Source organism: Diadema antillarum, unplaced genomic scaffold, assembly GCF_040938485.1.
Source record: "Diadema antillarum isolate AM-2024a unplaced genomic scaffold, OU_Dant_1.0 seq00000285_RagTag, whole genome shotgun sequence".
Taxonomy (NCBI): Eukaryota; Metazoa; Echinodermata; class Echinoidea; order Diadematoida; family Diadematidae; genus Diadema; species Diadema antillarum.
Window position 1 is genome coordinate 1095229 of NW_027271313.1, and position 23651 is coordinate 1118879.

The 23651-nt window shown below is 38.9% G+C and overlaps 1 protein-coding gene across 1 annotated transcript in view; it reads right to left on the reverse strand.

Annotated features, from left to right (window-relative positions):
* LOC139729998 (uncharacterized) overlaps positions 1-23651 on the reverse strand; it is a 49229-nt gene that overhangs the window by 7074 nt on the left and 18504 nt on the right. The window contains exons 8-20 of the mRNA XM_071640918.1: positions 22487-22574; positions 21455-21570; positions 20527-20815; positions 19675-19839; positions 18896-19086; positions 18062-18150; positions 16114-16227; positions 14292-14372; positions 13056-13446; positions 11465-11583; positions 10513-10701; positions 9814-10058; positions 9135-9358 (exon numbers count right to left, since the gene is read on the reverse strand). Of these exons, the coding sequence (XP_071497019.1) occupies positions 9135-9358; positions 9814-10058; positions 10513-10701; positions 11465-11583; positions 13056-13446; positions 14292-14372; positions 16114-16227; positions 18062-18150; positions 18896-19086; positions 19675-19839; positions 20527-20815; positions 21455-21570; positions 22487-22574 (2301 nt within the window). The remainder of the gene's footprint in view (positions 1-9134; positions 9359-9813; positions 10059-10512; positions 10702-11464; positions 11584-13055; positions 13447-14291; positions 14373-16113; positions 16228-18061; positions 18151-18895; positions 19087-19674; positions 19840-20526; positions 20816-21454; positions 21571-22486; positions 22575-23651) is intronic.

Sequence of the window (23651 nt, forward strand, 5' to 3'; positions counted from 1 at the left end):
AATATTTATATCATCAACCTGTCGACGTCATCCGACAATTCATGATTCAAACCTTTTTTTTTCATCGTCCGTAACCCAACTTTGAACACAGACAGGGTATTCTTTCTCATTCTAGAGTAATGAAGGAGCGCACTTTCGGCTGTGATCTAAGTCCTATTATCATCATGAGTTCATGTCGCCGTTTAGTGATCTAAACTTCAGCTTTGCTGAACTGTTCAATGTCTTGAGCAGGAAGCGAAAACAATAGCTGGACTAAGGAACCTTCGTTTTTAAAAGGGGAAAATAGAAACAAAAAAACAACACTGAAACCGAACAAGCCAGCCGAGCATTGTTTAGGTTAACCACGCGTGGTGATAATCGCGCCCATTGATCGCTCTGTCCAGCTGGCTTAACCCTATTCTAACTGGGAGGAGTTTTTACTGGGGGTGACCCCCCCCCCCCCCCTTCAGATCTCGGCCACCGATCGCGCGACGAAATTTTTCCTGAAGATAGAGCTGGATGTCAACTACAAGATTACATGGTCATACAATAGAAAAATATTGCCTTTCTATTTTTAATAAATTGATTATGCAAAGTTGTGCATGAAATCATATTTTCACCTATAACTCCATAAAAAAGACTGAAGTATTGCTAAATTTTTGTGTCAAAATTCCTCAAGACATACAAACCAATTTTCATTTAAAAATAAAGCACAATCAAAATCAATTTCTTTTTTTTTATTGTTTTGTTAATTTCTTATGTATTTTATTGTTTTTTCGACCTTTTGCTTTCTGTTGTTTTTCAAAATTTGTTGCAGGCACTTTTTCAGGCTTATCTACACTAGAATTGATTAATTTCAATGGTTCAAAGATGAAATACTCTAATTTATAACAATTTAACCCAAAAAACACAATTTGCATTCAATTTGCACACGATATCATGAATTTGAGCTGTTTTCCGGTTGACATGCATTTGCATAATATTACGTAACTTCAGAACGGTGTACTCAGACGTCGCAAATTTGGTCTCAAAATATGCAGAAGACTTCAATGAAAAAAGTTGTGAAACGACGCGGCAAAATCTTTGCGCGTTGCAGAATCGTGGCGCGAAACGTGGGGGGGGGGGTCAATTTGACCCCCCCCCCCCAGTTAAAATAGGGTTAAGAGTATGCATATTGACCAAAAATAGTCAGAGGGATGCTAATTTACTCTTACAAGCTATCGCTACTATTTAAGTTGAAAACTGGAACTTTCTGAAAGGTTAAAGATGATCGTAAAATCAGTTCTGGCTACAGGATTTTATAATAATTATAATAGCATACAACATGTACCAAGTTTTCATCGTTTACCTGTCTAGAAAAGGCGGGAATACACCCTTACGCAATTACCCGTACTTTGCCTCATCTTTGCCTCATCGTTTTATTTATTTTTTTATTAACAGTTGATCGTAATATTTACAAATCGTAAAGCAGTCTGCTATTATACAGTAATATAATAGTGTTACATTCGTCACTTGAAATTGGTCGGGTGACGCTCACAAAAATGTTTGAAAATCGCGCGATTATGTGGCATTTTGTTCGTTAGTTGGCGTCTTATCACTCCAAAGCAGTTCAGCTTAACTGTTGGCTTATAGAAGTGATCATCAATCGGTAAGGATTAGTCAGATGAATTCATGAATTCACTTTATGCATCACGGCTAATCGAACTATTCAACATCGTTGAAGTAACCATACTTTTTTTATTTTCATAGTTCAAACTATTTCTTAACATTTATATGCAAAACGAAAGTACTCTACACGTTTTTCAAAATGCTCAGATGTAATGAGTCAATTCCACAAAGATTGCATTACGGCAACCTTTACTGACCTAAACAAGTTTTCTATAGAGCTATCAGTTCTATTATAATGGCATTCTGATAACTTCGACTGCGTTTTGAATTCGTACCGAGCACAGCATTCAAAACAACGGGTTCCTCAGGTCCTCTTTAGGTATGGTATACTTGCTAAAAGCATTCTCTTTAGCTTCCATTGACAACAACATGGGAGGAGAATGGAAGCGATCAACTTTCTCGGTAAATGAGGCTTTTCGTATATAGCACACATTGCGTGCCTCTTTCTTTTTTCTGTTTCTGTTGTTTCAAACTACACTGCAGCCGACACACACACAAACACACCAAAGTTTACATTCAGGCAACCGTATTTTGGTATTGGTTAGAATCGAATTATATCTGTCTTGTGATTGGCTAATTATCTGTAGCAAAAACAAAACAAAACAAAACAAAACAAAAACAAAAACAAACAAACACAAAAATGCTGAAAACTGCTTATCGAATATCAGTGGCGTGCCAAAGGAGTAAAATGGAGTCTATACTCTAAAGGGGCCTGAGCTTTTGATTCCAGAAGAATATTTGTCAGAGGCAAAATGATAATCAGGCAGGGAAAGCAATCACATTATAAAGAAGTTCACACAACACGAACAGTCAGGGACAGGCTAGGGACACGGAACAAAGAAAACAAAAGGAGAGGATGGGAGGTCATGGGCAAGGAGGCCAACAGGTGAAGGGAGGGGGATTAAAGCAGGAGGGTGGATAGACAAAAGGCATAGGAGGGTCAGTGATAATCCTGAGTGCCATGGGGGTGCATCCATTTAAGAATGAATTTTCTCACACACCCAAGCTGTCGCCATTTATGTGTGTGCGATCAAGCGTTAACGCCGTCGCTAAGCAGGGCTGTTGCATCATGGGGGGGGGGGAACGGGTTGTGAGCTTGAACATAACCTGAACTTTAGGGGCGATTTTCTTTTTTTTTTCTTTTATGACTTCTAGGGATGCGGAAAGGGGTTGTTTTATATATTATTGTAAAGATAAAACTATACAATGTATGTAGAATTCAAGTATTTATATGTACATGTGTAGACATGCCTAAAATTTCGTTTACTGCGACATACGCATTTCGACCGAGCGCATCACGACCTGTATGGACTACGCACATGTATTCTTTTATCTTGCGCTCTGCTTTTGTGGGAATTTCTTCAAGCATAGGTGTCAGGTTTTCCTATATACGTTACGTCTGCGGTCATTAATTCCATATTTGTTAGTTTGTCTGCTTTCTTATTCTGTGTTTTATGCATTTTACTTGAACTTAAATGAGGTCTAGACATTTCGTTTGCTAAATGCACGCGAGTCACGTTGCATTGTATGATGTATTTTGTTTCGTTGACCATTCATGAGAAGCGTTTCTTTGAGCAAACTCTCTTTTCACACCAAAAATCACTTATAGAAGGTAGTCATCCACATTGGTTATCAAAATAATAATTCCGTCTTTTTCCTTTCGTTCTGAAACAGGAATCAGAATTCTCAACACGTCATCCACATTGGTTATCAAAACAATTCCGTCATTTTCCTTTCGTTCAGAAACAAAAATCTGTTATTCTCAACACGTTATTACAAAAATTACATCTCACAGCGATAATAGGGCCTACTAGAACCAACTCATCGCCGCAAAATGACACATTACGGTTACGAGGACACACACAATGCTTGAACAAATTACTTTGCTTCAAAATGTAGAAACAGATGAAGTGACATAACAAGAGAAAGGGCGCACCGAAAGAGGTACACTGTATCAAGATCAACTAAGATAATCTCTAACAAAAAAGAAGAAGAAGAAGGAAACTACAGTATTCCCCCCCCCCCACACGCACACACATACACACAAACGAGTAGATACACAAAGGTCATATGTTTACCTTTGGGAGCAGTGATTTAAAAGATGTTTTAGATATCACATGTGATGCATAATAGGTCCGTTGTGCAAAGCATCCTACATATTTTTTTGTAATAAAGCCTAGAATATAAGGAGATATCAGTATTTCTTTTATAGATTGTAAAGAACCTTCGGAATTAGGACCTTTGTTTCATTTTCGGATTAACAAACCTTCGGCATAACGAACCTTATTTCATTTTTTTGATAAATGAACCTTTGGAATAACAAGTTACAAACCTCATATTTTCGGATTAACGAACCTTCGGAATAGCGAACTGTAACCGTTCACATTGTGTACTGTATTTTCGATCATTCGGATTCAATTTTTTTTTTTCCAGCGGTTGTTTCTATCCCTATAACTCACATTTCAGAGCTACGGGGGTTTTGTTTCATGTACGTGGTGAATTAATACGCCTTTAATGCAAGAGCAAAAACATGGGAAAGTTTGAATGCTTTTCACGTGCACATCGTCACATAAAGAGAATCAGGTGCTGACGGACCATAGAAGTGTCTCAAAATCAATACTGCCATGCAGCTTGCACCAAAATCACAAGAAATACTACATGAAGATTCTGATAGGTATTATCCCGTAACAGGGGCGGATCCAGGAATTCCGTAAAGTGGGGGCGCGTTTACAAAATTAAAGGGGGGCGCACGCACCCCTCCCCCATTTTTTTTTTTACATTTCTTTTGTTTCAACAACAAAAAAAAAAAAATATAGGGGGGGGGCGGGAGCCGGTTGCGGTCCTCCCTGGATCCGCTCCTGCGTAACCAAGTAAGTTTGAGAGTGAAAAGTTTGAGCCAAAAACACAGCGTTGACAAGTACTACCACAAACTGCATTTTAAATATGGTATATATAGTGCACAGTACGAGAAAGTATACAGCACGAGATCTCTAGTTTGATTTTCATTTCGCTTCGAATAGTAGACGAGCAGTGACAATCCGTCAAAGTGCAAACTACAGCTAGGGCCTAGCGGCACAGTTTACAGGTCTACCTTCTGTTCACTGCATGGTACACATAAACAAGAACAAAAGCGTTTTCTTCTTTTGCATGTTAGCATGGGGACGATAGTGGATTAAGTTCACCAAGATTCAATGTTTGTAAACAAGAAAGCAGCGCGGAGCAAAGACCTCAGATCGTTGTTATAGCACACGTGCATCTATTGTGGTAACATTTTAATCAACGCACTAACACCATCTGAACATACTCAACGATCATGCCACACAATCACTGTGAAGGGGAAATGTTCAGCAACAACAAGAGCACGAGTATGTAGCCTACCATACTGTACGCGCATTCATTCCGTGAGTGCCAAATACAAGCTAGAAACACACGCAATAAAGAAACATCGCAAGTTCATGAACTGAGGGCCGTGGGAACAGCAACGAAATCGGGGCAACAGCGTCTCGTAAAGAATGTTTGACACTGCCGTATACAGACCTTTTTTTTTGTCTTATATCTTAACAAGATAAAGACGTTGTGATTTCGGGTGCTGTTCGTTATTCCGAAGGTTCGTTATTCCGAAGGTTCGTTTATCCGAAACACACAAATTCCCTAAACCATAGAGGTTCGTTAATCCGAAAACGAAAAAAGGTTCGTTAATTCGAACATTTGCGGCGTTATTTCGAAGGTTCGTTAATCCAAAAATGACATAGGGTTCGTCATTCCGAAGGTTCATTAATCCGAAAATGAAATAGGGTTCGTTATCTCGAAGGTTCGTTGATCCGAAATGATATAGGATCCGAAATGATATAGGGTCCGTAACGAACCTTCGAAGTAAGTCGAGCTTTGTTTCATTTTTGGATTAACGAACCTTCGGAATAACGAACCTTATTTCATTTTCGGATTAACAAACCTTCGGACTAAAGAACCTTACTAACGAACCTTCGGAATAACGAGCTGTAACCGTGATTTCATGTCCGATTTGTTTAATTGGACCTTTTAAAAGCTATGATTGTATCGAATCATTGAGAGCAATGAAATTTAACGGCCTTCTGTCCGTCGTATCAAAAGTGTGATGATAAAGGGGATGTGCGCATTGTCATTCGAAATACATAACTACATGTAACTCTACATTTAAGTAATTAGTGTGATTACTATAGCAACTGATTTTGGGATTGATAGTCACTACTGACAGTTTTTATTCTCGTAAACGGCACCTGTCAATCTCACAGGCCTCAAGTCGAAGCACTCACACGTCATGAATTGACCATAACGTAAAAACGACAGAACTCTACACACAAAGAGTTCTGTGATAAAAACACGCTGGGCACACAAGATGAGTATGTTGGAACCACATGGCGCACTCACTGCTGGCAGGGCAAGCACGTGCTTTGCTCATCGAACTGATCGTTTTTATAGTGATCATAATATCGCTGCACAGCAGAGATTCGTATTCCAATGTACAGTAGGCCTACTCTCTCTCTCTCTCTCTCTCTCTCTAAAAAAAAAAATGAAAACATTCACACTTGAAGGGGTGGATACATTTAAAACGGAGTCAATTTAGAGTGAAATTGCAGTGAATTTTGACTGAAAATTTTCATTTTCACTCGGAGTGACCTCCGGGATCACTCGAAGATTTTGGAGTGCTATTGATGTAGCGCGATTCCGCTGCTTAAATGCATTCAGTTTTGCTCATAATCATTAATTTCATCCTTCTTTTTTTTTTCTTGGAAAGCAAGCACTCCTTAAAGAGGGAAAACCCCGATTGGACAAATTGCGACGTTAACATGCATTGATATAGTTATGTGATACGTATAAACACTTTATCATGAAAGGAGAGAAGGGTACCTACAGTACATGTATCCAAGGTAAACATTATGCATGCACGTGTAGTACCACTTCTCGGGGAAGTTAAACGCAGCTTTGTTGATTACATAATGCCACTCTGGTGGTTTCGCCATACCCTTCTCTCTCTCCTACGTTTTCTTTGTTTTCTCCCTCTCTTTGTCTTTTTCTTTTTTCCCTACAAATCGTGTACTTCAAGAATAGACAGACGGTGTTAAACTTCAACTCAAGTGGCTTCTTAAGATCTGCGCCTCTTTCATCCATCTTAGGGACCGTGACACTATTGTGAATGACACAATTAAAAGCATCACACAATGACTTTCACGCCTCGTTAGACCTTTAAGACTCAGATCTTTTTGTGTGTGTGTGTGTGTGTGTGTGTGTGGACGTGGACGCCATTGGGAAATATCAAGCTCGAGACAATAAGTGGCCACTTAAATATAATGACCGACCGATGTTGAAGGTAGATTAAATCAGTAACTAAGTCAGATATTGGGGAACCAGTAAATAAATAGGCAGCGATCGGCACTTCGACGGTTTGCCAATCTAATGTGCAGCGATCGAAGTCGAAAGTGTCAATCAAATACGTTATTTACGGTCGACGTCGAAGGTTGATAAAATCAGTAAGCAGCGATCGATGTCGAAGGTTGATAATCGGATGGGTGGTGTTCGTAATATTCCGAAGGTTCGTAATTCCGAAGGGTCGTTAAATTCGAAACACACAAATTCCCTAAACCTACAGGTTCGTTAATTCGAACGTTTGTGGCGTTATTCCGAAGGTTCGTTATTCCGAAGATTCATGAATCCGAAAATGAAATTAACGGAACAATATACCTTCTGAATAACGAATCTTCGGAATAGAGAGCCTTCGGAATAACGAACATCGGAATAATAGCTACCGATGTGTAAGGTTGATGAAATTATTAAATAGCGACCAATGTCCAAAGTTGATTAGGTAATACCGTCCGACGTCAGTGATCGAGAAAACTATAAAGTAGCGGCTGATGTCGAAGGTTGATAAAATAAGGACAATTAAATCAAATAGGTATAGCGTCCATAATGTCGAGATCAAATAAAATTGAGCAGCAACGAAGTGTCGAAGGTTTATGCAATCAACTTGGTATCGCACGACGTCGAATGTTAAGCAAAATTATCTGATTTATCCGACATTTGTTTTAGCATTGTAAAGAGGCTAAAGTTACCGTTATTCATTTCTGATCGTAAAAGCAATCATCCAACATTTACTAGTATTTTGACACCTTACGGAGCAGAATGTTACCGTTTATCATTTTCAAATGTTAAAGCAAACAACCGACATTCATTTTAGCATCTTACGGAGCTGAATGTTATCCTTTTTCATTTCCAAACGTGAAAGCAAACATCCGCTATTTATTTTAGCATCTAACTGAGCCGATTGATACCGTTAATCATTTACAAATGTAAAAGCAACAATCTGTTATTTATTTTAGCATCGTTCGGAGCAGAACATTACCGTTATTCATTTCCAAATTTAAAAGCAAACATCCGACAATCATTTTAGCATCGTACGGAGCCGAATGTTACTGTTTTTCATTTTGAACGTCAAGGCAGACATCAGACATTTACTTTACCATCAAACGCAGCTGAATGTTACTGTTCTTCATTTCGAAATGTAATAGCAAATATCCGACATTTATTTTATCATATGGAGCAGACTGTTACTGCTACTCACTTCCAAACGTAAAAAGCAATCATCTGCCATTTTTGGGGCATCTTCCGGAGCCAAATGTTATTGCTATTTACTTTCGAAAGTAAAAGCAAACACCCGACATCTGTTTAATCATCATACGGAGTTGAATATTAGTGTTATTAATTTCCGAACATCAAAGGGATCATTCGACATTTATTTTAGCATCTTCCGGAGCTGAATGTTATTGTTATTTACTTTTGAACGTAAAAGCAAACATCCGGCATTTATTTTTATCATCGTACAGAGTTGAATATTATTGTTATTCATTTCCGAACGTCAAAGCAAAGATCCGACATTTATTTTAGCATCTTCCGGAGATGAATGTTATTGCTATTTACTTCCGAAAGTAAAAGCAAACATCCGGCAAAGTACTGATACTTTTCAAAAGATTTTCGCGGATCGATTTCAGCTAATTTCCTTCATGTAGCCGATGGTTGACGGGAGAGTTTGATTTTCATATCATTAATTCCGCGCTGGAGCGCTCGGGCAAATGCGGGTGTTTAGACGAGCGTGAAAGTGTGGGCGACTTCCCTCGTCTGTACGCGTCCAAACGCCCGCGTATAAACTAGTACGCCCGGACGAAAGGGCTTCCCGCATTTGCCCTAGGGGTTTGCGTGACGTTTCCCGCGGTCAGCACTGTAGCATACATGGTCTTCTTGTTCTGAGGATATCATTTTATAAAATAGGCAGAAGCAAGTAGATTTCGCAAAAAGTCTGTTCAGTTAGTTCATAACTTGTGATTACATTGCCAATATAGACATATTTCAAGGTTTGTATACCATCAATGGGTTTAAAACTGCAGTTCTTGTTTCTTGATAGTTTCACGTTTGCAGTGTTTTATGTTTCATGTTTGCAGTCTGTGTTAAGAGCTCACCTTGTGCACATGTTTCTATCACAGTCGGATCCTTGGTGGACGGACAGGCCTGGCCCACTGGACATCCAGTGCAGGACGTCTGTGACCCTGTGGAATAGAACCCTGGCTGGCAAGCCACAGGGGCTTGGTCAGTTACCGGACATTCGAAGCCTGCTGGGCAGCTTGTGCAGGCCGTCGCTAGACCCAAGCTGTATGTACCTGAACCACAGGTTCCTGGTTCAAGCCTACAAGTGGAAAAAAACCCCAATAATCACAAAATCATAAAATATATGACATTCAAAAAGAGCAGGAAGGTAAATGTCACAGAAGACGGGCAAAAATGGTCTTGGTTTGACAAAATGTATGCCATATCATCGAGTATTTCTTGCCAGGTAGCTATTTAATGTATTGGGGCATCATTACAATTTGTGACTGAATTATTGCTGGCTACGAACAAAAATACATCAGAAGGCTATTTTCACATTCATGCAACTTCTTTAAATGATGAAGTCACTGAAAAAGAAAAGAAAATGACAGCTGAAAAACAAATCATGGGTCCTTTTGTCTTATACTTCATCAAGGACATAGTACAATATGATTTATGAAAATCATTCTCAAACTATTGGTGTGCTTAGGACCCGTATTAGTGCACAAGGTCTATATAGAACTCATGCTGCACAAATATGCCAGAGAGACTTACGTAGGGTCTGAGCAGTAGGAGCCCGCTGGACAGTCATAGCACTCTGTACTGCCCATTGATCCATTGGTGGACTGACCACTGGCACAGGCCACTGGACCTTGGTCAACAAAGGGGCAGGCATAGCCAGAGGGACAAGTGGTACAGGACGACTGCCCGGAGAGGCTGTACTCGCCCGCCGAGCAGTTGGATGTGCTCGAGATGGTGCAGGCCATGCCGGCAGGACAGGAGTAGCAGATTGGGCCCATCTGATTGGGAAAAAGGGATTGTGTCTGAACAGTGAGACATTCAGTCGAGGTCAGTAGAATTCCAGCCATCCATTGTAAAATATCACATTTGTAAGTTTATGCTACAACACATGAATGCCAACCTTGTAAATAGCTTTGCAGTGTTCTGAGAGTTGAGAAGGCATATTTTTGATGGAAAAACAGTATTTTCATCTTTAACATAATAGACATTGCAATTTGAGAAAACAGTATTTTCCAAGAAACTTGAATTTTTTTTGGTCAAAATCTATCCATTGCAAAAAAAAAAAAAACTTTTATAATGGTGTGTCATTATTCCTAAGCATCAACAATATCAATTTTTATGTTCCCTCTCCCAATGCTATCAATCATCAGCAACTCCAAAAATTGTGGAATCTGCATTAATCAAATTACAAAAACATCAGTGCAAACATTCATCTCCCTCAAAGGTCCATACCTCTGGACTGTAGTAGCCACTGTCACATGACACTGGGGCTTCAGCAGGGTTCAGGCAGGACATCCCAGCAGGGCAAGGGGTGCAGGAGTCATTCCTAGCAGCGGAGTAGGTCCCATAGGGGCACACCTGGGGGGCGCTGGCTGGGTCAGGACAGTAGTAGCCTGCTGGACAGTCGGTACATGATGTCCCCTGTGGGATTTGGAAGAAAGAGTAGAAACCTCTTATGGACGCTGCTTAATCCTTTATAAGATGCATCCGGGCACTTTTGATAGCTTACAACTTGGCAAGATTTTTCATCCAAGCTTGACTTGGTTGTAAAAGGTAGTAAGTCCACTCAGGTAAAGTATCAAAACGTGCCTCAGTTCAACAGGCCATGGTGACATAGGGATTGGGTAATCTCTGTTCATTGGCAATAAGTTTCAAGACATCTGTACTAATCAACAAAGAAAGCACACTAAGGGTTAATACAGGGGATGGCTTAATTCAGACAGATTATCAAATTTCTGCTGACTGAGTTGTATAATGTTTCAGCGTATGAACACTAAAAGCCTTGGAAAAAAAAATTTCCATTGGAAAAAAATTTCAGTTCGTGCTTAAAAAATTTTAATCTCACTTTTCAAACAAACTTTTACCTGGTCACAAGAAGTTGTCCTTTAACAGTGTTCATCAACAGAAGGAAAGACGCAATGGGAATAGTGCAACATACAGCTGTATGAGATGTACAATTCAATCATACCATAACAAACATAACAGCCAGCCAGTTTAATGTCTTTCCAAATATATTCAAACTGCTCACACAATTACAACAGATGACAATAAAAAAAAAGAGAACACAAAACAAGCGGTGACATCTAAATTGATTTGATCACCATACTGTTTGTAATCCTCCACAATCAAAAGCAGAGACACAATGGGAATGGTCAATTGGACTAATCAGAAATAACCATCTCACCTCTCCAAGGCCGCTGTATGTTCCAGCAGGACAAGTTGTTGGTTGGTTGCTTGCCACCAGACAGAGGGATCCAGTAGGGCAGGGTATACAGGTAGAGGCTTGCTCCTCGCTGTACATTCCTGCAATTAGAACACAGATGTTAACACCTTGTGAGATCACTTCTCGCATTTGAATTTTTGTGCTGCAGCACCTCGCACATGCAACTACACCTTTTGAAAGTAGATACAGATTACAGTTTCTTTTTGGGTTGTCAATATTTCAAGCTTTTGCCATTTGTGTCAATCCATGCTACCTTATTAAACTTATGAAATCATTATAAAATGCAGTACAATTCATATTGCTCATTGATTTTAACAGGCCTGTGTCATATTACAATGTCAAGTTGTACTTTTACTTTCATTGTATCTTGAATATGCATTTTCTTTGTAAAATTTTTATAAATGAAAGTTACAAAACCAACAGATACATTGACATTAAATGGCATGAGATATGGACAACCGACAAAACAGGGATTCCTTAACCCTAATGGCCCCCCCCCTCGACATTTTGCGCGATTGCTCTGCAACGCGCAATGCTCTCGCCGCCATGCTCTATGACTTTTTTCTTTCGAGTTTCCCGCACATTTTGACACCAAATTTGTGACGCCCGGGGGTACGGTTCTGAAGTTACATAACTTTTTGTACATGCACGTGAGGCCGAAAATGGCTCAAAAATGTGATTTTGTGTACAAAGTCAATGCAAATTGAGTTTTTGCACATGGTTCATATAAATATGCTTATTTTTACTCTCAATGGCTAAAATTAATTTGTTTTAGGAGTATTATGCTTCAAAAAGTGTCTGCCACAAATTTTGTTAAAAAAAACAAGAAAAACAAAAGGTCGAAAAAACACAGAAATACATAAGAAATTCATAAAACAATAAAATTAATAATTTTTTCAAGTGCATTTACTAAGAATGCCACAAAGAATAATCAGACCAAAAATGAGCACTTTTTGAGCTTTATTTACTGATTTATATCAAAGAGTCTGATTTCTTGCATAAATTAGCATAATTAATCAAAATAAAATAAAAGAAGATAATTTTGTAAAATTTAAATATACGATCTTATAGATTACATCGCACACTACCATTGTGCAAATTTCCGCGGTGATCGCGCGATCCATGGCCGAGATCTTAAGGGGGGCCCTTTAGGCCCCCCCCCCCCAGTTTTTCGAGCTACCAAAATAGCCCAGTCTTTTTAGGGTTAACACAAGCTGATTCATCACTGATTTGATAGTGGCATGTACTGCAAGTTTTAATAGCAGGTACAGTGTAGTTGTTCACTATCAACACGGAATCCATTTTGCAATATCTTCTATCTTTTCTTTTTTTATCCACCAGATGAGAAATCAAGAAATAATGTGGATCTTAAGAATGGGAATGCTAATGATAGAATTTGCTTCAATATTATGTAATCACCCCCATAGTATAAGGGTATCTGCTCAGGCTGTGAGAGCTAGGTATTCTCAGCATTTCTATTGCTAATGAAAAGTTTTAAGACTTTTGTGTTTTGCAAAACCTGACAAGTAAGGGCAGAATGACAGACACTCACCGAGAGGGCATGGTGAACAGATCCCTGCTCCTGCTGCTGCATAGTAACCGGCTGAACAATTCCTGGGCAGGATGCGGTCCGTCCCATTCAGGCACTCATGACCGGCTGGACACAGGCTGCATGACGCTGACCCCTGCTCGCTCCACTGACCGGCCGTGCACACGCTGCACACCTGCTGACCGCTCAGACTATAGTACCCCTCATCACAGGCCACAGGAGTCCCACTGACCGACAGGCAGGAGTAGCCTCCCGGACAGAGGTTGCAGGTGGCTTGACCAGTGTTGTCCTGGTAGGAACCGGCTGGACAGGCCTGGGGGTTGCCCAGGGGAGACGGGCACATGAAGCCCAGGGGGCAGGGCAGGCAGTCTGTTCCATTGGAATACTCCCCAACCTTTGAGATGTGGAAGAGAAACAGATACTGACCAGTACATAGTCTAACAAGTTGGCATAAAATTGTTCCCTCAATTACATGGCATGTCAAACTGATATGATATCAGCAGGCAGGTAAAGGGACAGGGTTCACAAACACCAACATACAACACTATTAAAGGCATTATTTATCATTTGCAGATCAACAAAAATCCAGCTTAAGTACTTTATAATAGTTCTAAAATGTGAGTTAGGGAAAGAAACAACCAATGCACAAATTTTAATAAGTATAATCAACTTTAAGTATTGTTAAATAAACAAAATAAGAACAATAGTTACAATAAAATTGTTTCGAGACTAAACAGTTAACAGTATGGTTTATTGTAAAAAATAGTAATATCTCCTTATATTTTAGGCTTTATAGCAAAATTTCTATATGGGAGAATATTTTGTAATACAACTGACCTACACATTCTAAGTGATAACTAGAACATTTTTTAAAGCACAGCTCCAAATGGCAAACAATACCTTTTAAATAGCCATTTAGTGAGACACAAAATGTATTAAGCACTAAAAAAACAAAAATGTGCTGGTGAACATAGATAATTGATAACTCTGACTGCTAGCAGCTGGCCTTAATGTAGTTTCAGGCTGCCTTGGTAATGGTCCAAATATGGCCTCAAAACCAACTGCAGAGGTGGAGGTAAATGCAAGCCCACCTTAAGGCCAACCTCAGTCAAGCTGGACAGCGCACTTCTACTACCACGCAGTCTCAACGTCATTCTCACAAAATCTAAGTTTGCTGTTAAATGTTTGATAAGGTATAACAAGGTCTAATAGTTGAACTTGAAGTCAAAGGTCACTTACCTGGCATAACCCTTGACCTCCTGAGCCACAAGCCTGGCCCACAGGGCAGGATGCACAGCTTGTCGATCCACTTGTTGAAAACTGCCAGAAAAGACCCAGTGTGAAACAAATCATAAAACTGCCTTGACATGCAAAGATGTGAACCGCTTTAAAGCGAGGAAGAGGTTATTATTTTCACACAGCAGTTAGGTGTCAGCTTGTTGTATAGCTTTCAAACTTTATTCAATATTCTTTTTAAGAAAGCAACAAAAGGGAATATATATGAAGAGCAAGATATTAATTTTGTTTTTCATGCATTTCAACTCCGGTAAAAATATTTCATTTGTGTCTGAAAGACGCAGAAAAATATCCTGTGTCACAGTCATCAGCATGTTACATTTTATACTCATACCTTTGCTTCATGCACCATCACACGCAAAAAAAAAGAGAGAAAAAAATTATAATTTGGTGTCTTGAATAATGGTGCATTGTTTAAATACAAGAGAATGAAATATTTTCTCCTACAAGGGAAACAATTCTTCTGATAGGGCATTTTAGAACTAATGATGGTGCCTTGAACATTAGCAAAGGTTATGCAATTTTAAACATGTCATGTTTGCACTATGGCTTTGACTAAGTGATGTTTTGCAATGAAAACAGCTATACTAGGAAGTGAAAATTCTCTTATTTCTTTTATGGTGATCAATGATAGAGCATGCATTTTTCTCATCTACAACTGAAATTCTAGCTAGAAAGAAGTCTGTCTAATCTACAAGCTACATGTACTACGCACTTCTAAATGGAACAATTGTAATCACTGACCAATCATTCAAAAGTAAATCACTACAGTGCTGTTATTGTTTTGTTCACATGCTCTTTTTTTTCCTAAACAGGTGCATCTAAACTTTGCATGTATTCAAAACTACATTTTCTGTAATTCTTTCTCTAGGAAGGATGAATCAGAAGAGAGAATAGAAGGATACTGTATACGCTATAATTTTCGCGTACATAAATTTTCGCGAATTGCCGCCGTCACACATTTTCGCGAGTGGTTAAATTCGCGATTGGGGGACCAGAGAAAATATGAAGTGGCAAAGAAAGTGTGAATTTTCAACTTACTAGCAAATAAGAATGATACTAGTTATACACTGCATGAAAAAAACTTACCAAACTCTGCGAACTAGTAAGTTGGAATTCAACATTTTTGAAGTGGTTAAGTCCATCGCGCTAGATTTCTGACGAGTGGTCCCCTTGCGATAATGGGTTGGCTCTCTACAGTATTCGTAAGTAGACGTGGACGTGCGTAAACAAGCTTAGCCAGTATGGTCTGTTCGGTAAGCCGTGACATGGTATACTAGTACTGAAATGTTCGTATCATCAAGGCAAGGGATTCATTTTGGAAGGTAATATTTTCGCGTGTTGTTAATTTCGCGAATAGCTCCCGACTTGCGAAATTCGCAAAAATAAAACCCCCGCGAAATATATAGCGTATACAGTAAACAGTAGTACTACATTGAGAGTCTATCATTCTTTAGATAGAGTTATGCCTAGACGAGACATTTCAGATAGCAGAGTTTGTGGTGGGTAACACTTTCTTCATGGTGTACTGCAGTTCATATTAACTTCATGCCTAACTATAAGTCCAAGGTTGATTTAACTTAATCAAATCAAATTTAATCAATCAAGATACAAATGAAATCAATCAGTAATGGTTCAAAAAGTTAGTTATTTCAATAGGGTCACTGAAAACAGGTGTTACCGTATTCATCATGATAAAGTATACGGGAATTTCAAAAGCGAACTAGGTGAGGGAAGGTATGTTAGTAGGCAGATAAAGTCTTACAAAGCCAGCTTCGCATGCTATAGGTTCTTGGGAGGCATTTGGGCAACGAAAGTTGGCGGGGCACTCCACACAGCTAGACTGGGTTGATGACGTCTGGTATGTTCCAGCAGCACACTGGTAGGCGGGAGAAAAGGGGATACTTTTTTTTTTCTTTCTTCACTTTTCGCTACAACACGCCACTTCATTGTCATTGTAGTGCGGTTAGAAAAATAAAAAGATAAAAAAAGATACATTGTAATAGCCAGTAGTTCATAACATCAAAGATTCATGCTCATAATTATCATATACATTCCTTGAGCAATTATACATCAAGTGTGTGACTGTATATTCCCTTTCTCTCTTTTGTTAATAATAACTATTTTTCTCTTATTCTGTCCCTACATAAAAGTATCAAGAATGGCAGTTCTTTCTCATTCTCTCTATTTTTAAGTCACGCATCAAATGCCTAATGATTGATTATATAGAGAATTACAAGGACAGGTAAAAAAACACACCAAAAAGCATAACTCATTCAAACAATCGTAATTTCATTTTTTTTCTTCAGCAGATAAGGAAAATCTATCTCAAAATATGTGTTCCTAATTGCTAATAGCTTCTAACACATATCATCTTCAACATGTCTTGGTCACATTTTTATAAATAACACCCATACATTCTTGGGCAAATGCCAAGACAATACGGATGGTAACTTATACAATGTACTCAATTTATAGTCACATAGCTGTGTCATATCTGTTGCATAAATCGCGTATCCATAAATTGATCAAGGCAATCTGAAAATTGAATTTCTGGCAATAAGCTGATTTGCATGCAATGAAAATTACCCCATACCTCAAGCACATGACTGTTCTTTGTCTCAAACACTACAGCAAGTTAAACTTTGCAAGAAGTATAAACTCAGGATAAAAAACCTGAAAGTGCTGCACAAAAACATGACAAAGGTTTCAAACAGGGCTGTGACAAGACCCTGCAGTTCTGTCTCATTTTGTTTGCAATTGACAATGAAGCATCAAATTTCTAAATCCTGGCTATGATTAGGCAGCCCCAGATAAGATATTGAGCACTGCATCGGGGATCTCTAATCCGGTGACATCTTTGAGCTAGTAAGCACTCTCAATGATCATGCGGTGAATAGCACAACATAGATGCATCATAAACAGCAGTTCCCTAAGCTCTTCCACATTCTCCCAAGTTTTCAGTAAAACTTGGCCAAAGATTGTCATCTGGTAGATCAGATTATCATGGATTGCATCACACTTCGGACCCCAAACACGTCTTGCAAAAGAAATGAATGTTGGTCTTCATTAAATCATCTTTTGCACAAATTAAGGTTAGGCATTTTCTTGACATCATGAGATGATCTTTACATCTTCATCAAACATCTTTGTTTGGAATTTCCATTCCCTTATCATTTTTGTCACTATTTAGTGTACTTTATCAAGTATTCTTTCCATTTTAACCATAAATCTTTCTTTCACATGTTTTATCCTTTCCTATTTTTGTCACTATGGAGTTTACTTCTTCAAGACTAGGTATGATATGAAATCTTTATCATAAATATTTGCATCAAATGTTTCTTCTTTTACTATTCATGTCACCATGAGGTGTACTTTATCAAGTAATTCTTACATCTTCATCCCAGATCTTTCTTCCAAAAGTTTTGTCCAGGTCACTATGAAGTTTACTTTTTTAAGGAATTCTTTCATCTTATGCAAAATTATATCTTAGTTTCAAATGTTTCATCCCCACTATATATGTCACCAGGAGGAATACTTTAGTCCTACATCTTCTTAATAGATCTTTGTTTCTAATTTTCTGTTTCATTTATTATTATCACCATAACGTCTACTGTATCAGGTGATTTGTATATCTTCATCATAGATCTTTGTTTCAAATGTTCCATGACATACATACATTCTCTTCTAATCATATTGTGAGGGTGACTTACAGTGATACAGCTCTCCTGACCCATTTGGTCTGTGTAGTAACCTGGTGGACACGGTTCGGGTGCCTTAGTCTCATCGCTACACTGGTATCCTGTATGAACACAGACACAAGACATGTAGGGGGTCACTTTCTAAAGCACCTTACTGAGAGTCAGGTGTAAAGAACTGGAACACCTCCATCTTTGATCAGGGAGATGACTATTCCAAGTGTTGGTGGGGCAGGGTGTACAAGGCATGATATAGTGATAATTTTGTCAATCTCAAATCATTTCATGTTTACTTTGAAGAAGCAACATTTCTTTTATTACATTTTGATGAATTTCTTGAATTAAAAATCACCATTCTTAAAAACATAGCTGATATGTTTTACAATTTGTACATTAAAGCAATACAGTGTATAATAAATGGCAGGGGGACCAATGTCACCATAACATGAATGAAGCTTTGATTCTCTATTTGAAGTTGAAAAGTGTTTGATATATACATATATATATGTACACAGTTCCTGAATCTGCATGATCAATTCCATTTGACTATACAGGAACATTCTATATAGATCACTAGCACTGAATGAATCGGAACAGCTGCAATTCCTGAAATTATCCATACATGTGAGTGAGCTAACTGATTGGTTGCAGATGGTTTATGTACATTTGACAACAATAATAAAAAAAAAACAGAACTATCACTCAATGTGATTAATACCCCCATTTAAAACAGAGAGAGTTGTTGAGTATGTTGTAGAAAGAAAAAGGTATGAAAACCAACAAGAACTTCAATAAAAAAGATTCATAACCTGTACCTGGTTAAAATACTCCACTATACTGTACTCTCACCTATTGGGCATTCAGTGCAGTTGACACTACCAGGGCTGTCAGCATACCATCCCGCTGAACAGACAGTGGGGGCAGCAGACGCCTGGAACGGGCAGTAGGACCCCTCTGGACACTGCTCACACGAGGTCCTGCCCAGGATGGAATACTGCCCAGCTGGACACAAGATGGGAGAGGCATCTGTCGTCGGACACCTGTCAATCAAAGACGTGATGAGGCATGAATCTCACCAGTTTGCAACAGTCACATCGTCTGAACATCTCCACAGGCATAAACTATCCTTCCATCTAACAAGATGCCATGTTGACTGCCATCTGTATAGTATTTACCCATGTGCCATCCAAACATAAAACATGCTATATATCTCAACATATACTGTGTTGGTGATGCAGGCGAATGATACCAACCCCTCGTGGCTCGCCCCAGGTGACTAGCGACAGTCAGCAAATGTTATCGACCAGGCACGCTGTGCCATACGCTTTTGACTGAACATGCAAATGGTGCCACCTCCATCTCTTGAGCAGAAAATGCACTTACTCACTAGCAAAATGCACATGTATATAAATGGAACAGCACTTCACACATTATCACTGGGGGTGAACGAGCCTCATCAGGACGCAACAGAAGGAGCTTAAAGGGAGATATCATCATGAAGTATAAAGTACCTTCACACTTGTTGAAATGACCATTATGGAATTGTGTTTGATTGAAACATCGAACTCCAAGTAGCCTCTCATTACCAAGGCCATGGGTCATCTACCAAGGTACCAAACAGTACCTACCTGTAGCCAGCAGGACACTCGGTGCAGGTAGTGTTGCCTCCCAGAGAATAGAACCCTGAGTTGCAGGCCACTGGAGTGGAGTAGTGGTCAAGGCACTCGGAGCCCGCTGGGCAGGACGTACAGTCCTCAGCATTGGACACGTTGCTGAAGGTTCCGTCCAGGCATCTAGTGTCAAAACACACAAGTCATTTCAGATTAGCCAATAGCTCATGCTCTTTCCAACACAACACTGCCAGCCTTATAGCAAATCACATCTTAATGACAAGCTGTCATTGATCTACAGTACACCCCATATATTTAGTGAGTCTAACTTTCTTTTTTGTGTGTGAATTGGGATTTCCCTACAATTTTGGAAGGGGTTAAATTTGCGATTTTGCAGTACATCAAACGTACACAAAAAACAGGTAATGCAAGAAGACAGAGTTCAATATGGAAGTACATGCATCCATTCACACAGTAGGTGCTCCAAGACTTAGGCCTAATAAACTGTACTATCATCCACCTTGTTCATGTACTGTGTCCTGTATCAAGTAATAATGTACACGCACATGCACAACACATTCACATCCGGATCAGAGTTAATATATGTATATTTACTTTTATTGTGCAACTCGCTCAGATAGCACCTGAGGCGCAAAATTCATGAAACCCACAAATATATGGCGTATGCAGTATCAAACTATATGTCAGAGTTTACATCTTGTGCCATGCTCTTTCATTCTTCTAGATGAAATAATAACGTACATAAGAGAGTTTTTTGACCTCTGAGTTCTGAAGGTGTTTGATTGAAGTTTTGATAGATGAAGATCTGTCAAACACTACACCTTGCAAAAACTATAGAGGGAACCTCACCCAATCTGCTCTGTGAGTCCATCGACGGGGCAGTAGAATCCGGGGTCACATGACCGGCACGAAGCACTACCATTGACGGCAAAGGTCCCCTTGAGGCAGAGTATGGGGTCAGTGGTTTGGTCGGAGCACTCGTAGCCGCCTGGACATAGGATGCACTGGGTTGCATTGCCCAGGGAGTAGTAGCCAGTCGGGCAGGCACTGGGGGCTGGTGTAATGGTCGGAAAAAAAGGTTTATTCAGTGATAAAATAATTATGCCACAGGTGGTATTCCATAGTTTGTATGTAGGCACTTACAGGGTTAGCTGCTGTCTATACTTGATGTAAAGGAGAAGCAAAGAGGTTACATGTATGAACTTCTATGACGACAGCCAACGTTAAACACCATGGGGGGGGGGGGGAAGAGGAAAGTGGTATGGGGAGGTTTTGTCAGGAAGGAAGAAATTTCATGTAATGGGTTAAATTTCCATCAGTAGTATCAGCATAATACTACATTAATTTCATACGGTTGATCAAGAAATGCTTACGCCAGTTGTCACGATTTCAAGGACTTTATACAGTTACACAGAAACAAAATACAACTGTAATCAACTTCATAGACTAATTTACTGTCATATCAAAACTATAATGCTTCATTATATTCTCAACAATTCTTTGGTAATGAGATACAGAAGTTAGGCATACTCTGAACAAATTTGAATTCACATTAAAATTGTCAATCAAATACATCATATCATCATGTACACCCAAAGTACAGCTGTGGTACCTTCTAACCTAGAATACATCATTCCTCCCCATTCATAGACAGATGATTTAACTTGAATCAGAAAATAAACCATATAAGAAATTGATAAAACAACAAAATCAATATATAGCTAAGACAGTGTATATATATCCATATATTTCTCTCTCCTCCTCCCAGTTGACTTACAAGCTCCCTTGTCCAGACATGAGCTGCCTGCAGGGCATGGTGTACACGTCTCCTGGCCTGCCGAGTCCTGGTAGCTCCCCTCCGCACACTCTGTACAGTACTTGGTGGCTTCTGGGCTGTAAGTCACAAACATACGAATGCATGCAAGGCACATTAATTAACTATATGTATCTCCAGGTTAAGTGTCCAAGCATGTTGTCCATGCTTAACTCGCTGAAGACTGGTTCAGAGTACACGTGTATAATCAGGCAGGTGTCCATGGGAAATGCCTGTTATAACAAAATCAGTCCGTCATCAAAGGGTTAAAAATTACTGTTACAAATGTAAGACACGTTGAAAAGATGGAAAAGGAATTCACATGGAAAATAAACAGTGGTCAGATTTAACACTAATCAATATAAAAAAAAAAGGATATGTCTTACAGCAAAGTCATACAACACATACAAGTCAAAGAGGGTTCGAAACTAACTTTTTTCTCTGGTGGCTTGTTCAGGCTACTGATTTTTTTTTAAATTTCAAAGTTTTGCGGCATGAAAACAAATGTGTTGGTCCGTAGTAAAGGAAACATACCAATGCATTTTCAATTGTGTAAGCCCTATCAGGCCACCATAAGATAATCTCCTTGCAAATTTGGTGGCCACTGATCAATTTTTTGTGGCCCCACGCCACCACTTAATGTCGATCCCGGCAGGTAGCATTTTAGGTTCATTACTCCTGCATCTCTTTGGAAAAGAGCACCAGGGAGTGTTTCATAACGCTGTTCGTAAAGTTACGAACGACTTACGAACGACTGGTGATCAGTTCTTGTGCTGAATTATTGAAATTCTGATAAGTATAGCACATCAGAACTGATCACCAGTCTTTGTAAGTCATTCGTAACTTATACAGACAGAATAAACTGACCAGAAAGAATACAAATTATTAGTGGAAAAATGAGCAAAGAAAATGGGATTCCATCGGGATTTAATGAACAACGTTATGAAACAAGGCCCTGGTTGTGTAGATTACTAGGACCTATCTCACATGTCCTACCTGTATGTCCCAGGGGCACATATCTGAGGGGAGGCCATGGTGTTGTTACAGGAGTAGCCAGATGGACACGGCTGACAGGATGATGACCCTGCAGAATGACCAGTATTGAGACAATCAAAGACCAGTGAGGTTAAAGGGATGGTACAGTATTGGTGGAGATGAGAATTGGGCTTTTAACTTTTTGCAAGATACCAACAAAACACTTATGATATAGTACAGAGCATACCATTCTAAGAGGAATTCAAAGTTTATTTGATGAAAATTGGGTCTGGAATGACTGAAACATCCAAAAACAAAGTAAAACAAAGCAATTTTAATAAAGTGTAGGTCCCACACTTTATCAGAATCCCTCTTTTTTGGATATCTCAGCCATTTCAAAACCAATTTTCATCAAATAAACGTTGAATTCCTAATAGAATTACATGCTCTTTCATATTTCATACGAGGTTTCTCATTATCTCACCAAAAAATGTTAGAAACCTGAAATTAGGTCTCAACCAAAACTATACGATCCCTTTAAACATGCTTTTCCTGAAACTCATCAGAACAATATGGCAAGAACACTAAAGCAAAAATAAAAGTTTATATGCTAATATTACAATCAAATGACAGTATATTAGTATATCTCAGCATTTACGAACTGTACATTTTTTACCTTCCATCATCTTTCTGTGCAGAAGATGTTACAAAAGATGCTACAGCACCCAGCATATCCAGCACTTAATTTTTTATGAACAGGCGACTCCTATTATAATGATTGCCTTGGGACCAGCAGTTTTCTTTTGTAATGTGACCAAAATTTGTTTTAACTGAACATATAAAGCACCTACACAGATATACAGGTATCAATTTTGGCACCTGAAATTTTGCTTTGTTGTAATCAGATTCCATTACAACCTTGTTCATCATAAGTGCACTGTATAAGGAATGATAGACACATTATCACAATGATTATTATGATGATATCAATAATGGTATACTATAATCATCATCATCTCCATCATAACCATCATCGTTATCATCATTGTGAAAACAAGTGTTAAGAATCATGCTGACCAAATAGAGGATCCAAGTAGAAAGAGACTTGAAGTTAGAAAATAATCTGCCGACAATGCAAACTTAATTACTGCTACAAATTACTTATGTACGTCAATAATGACATACA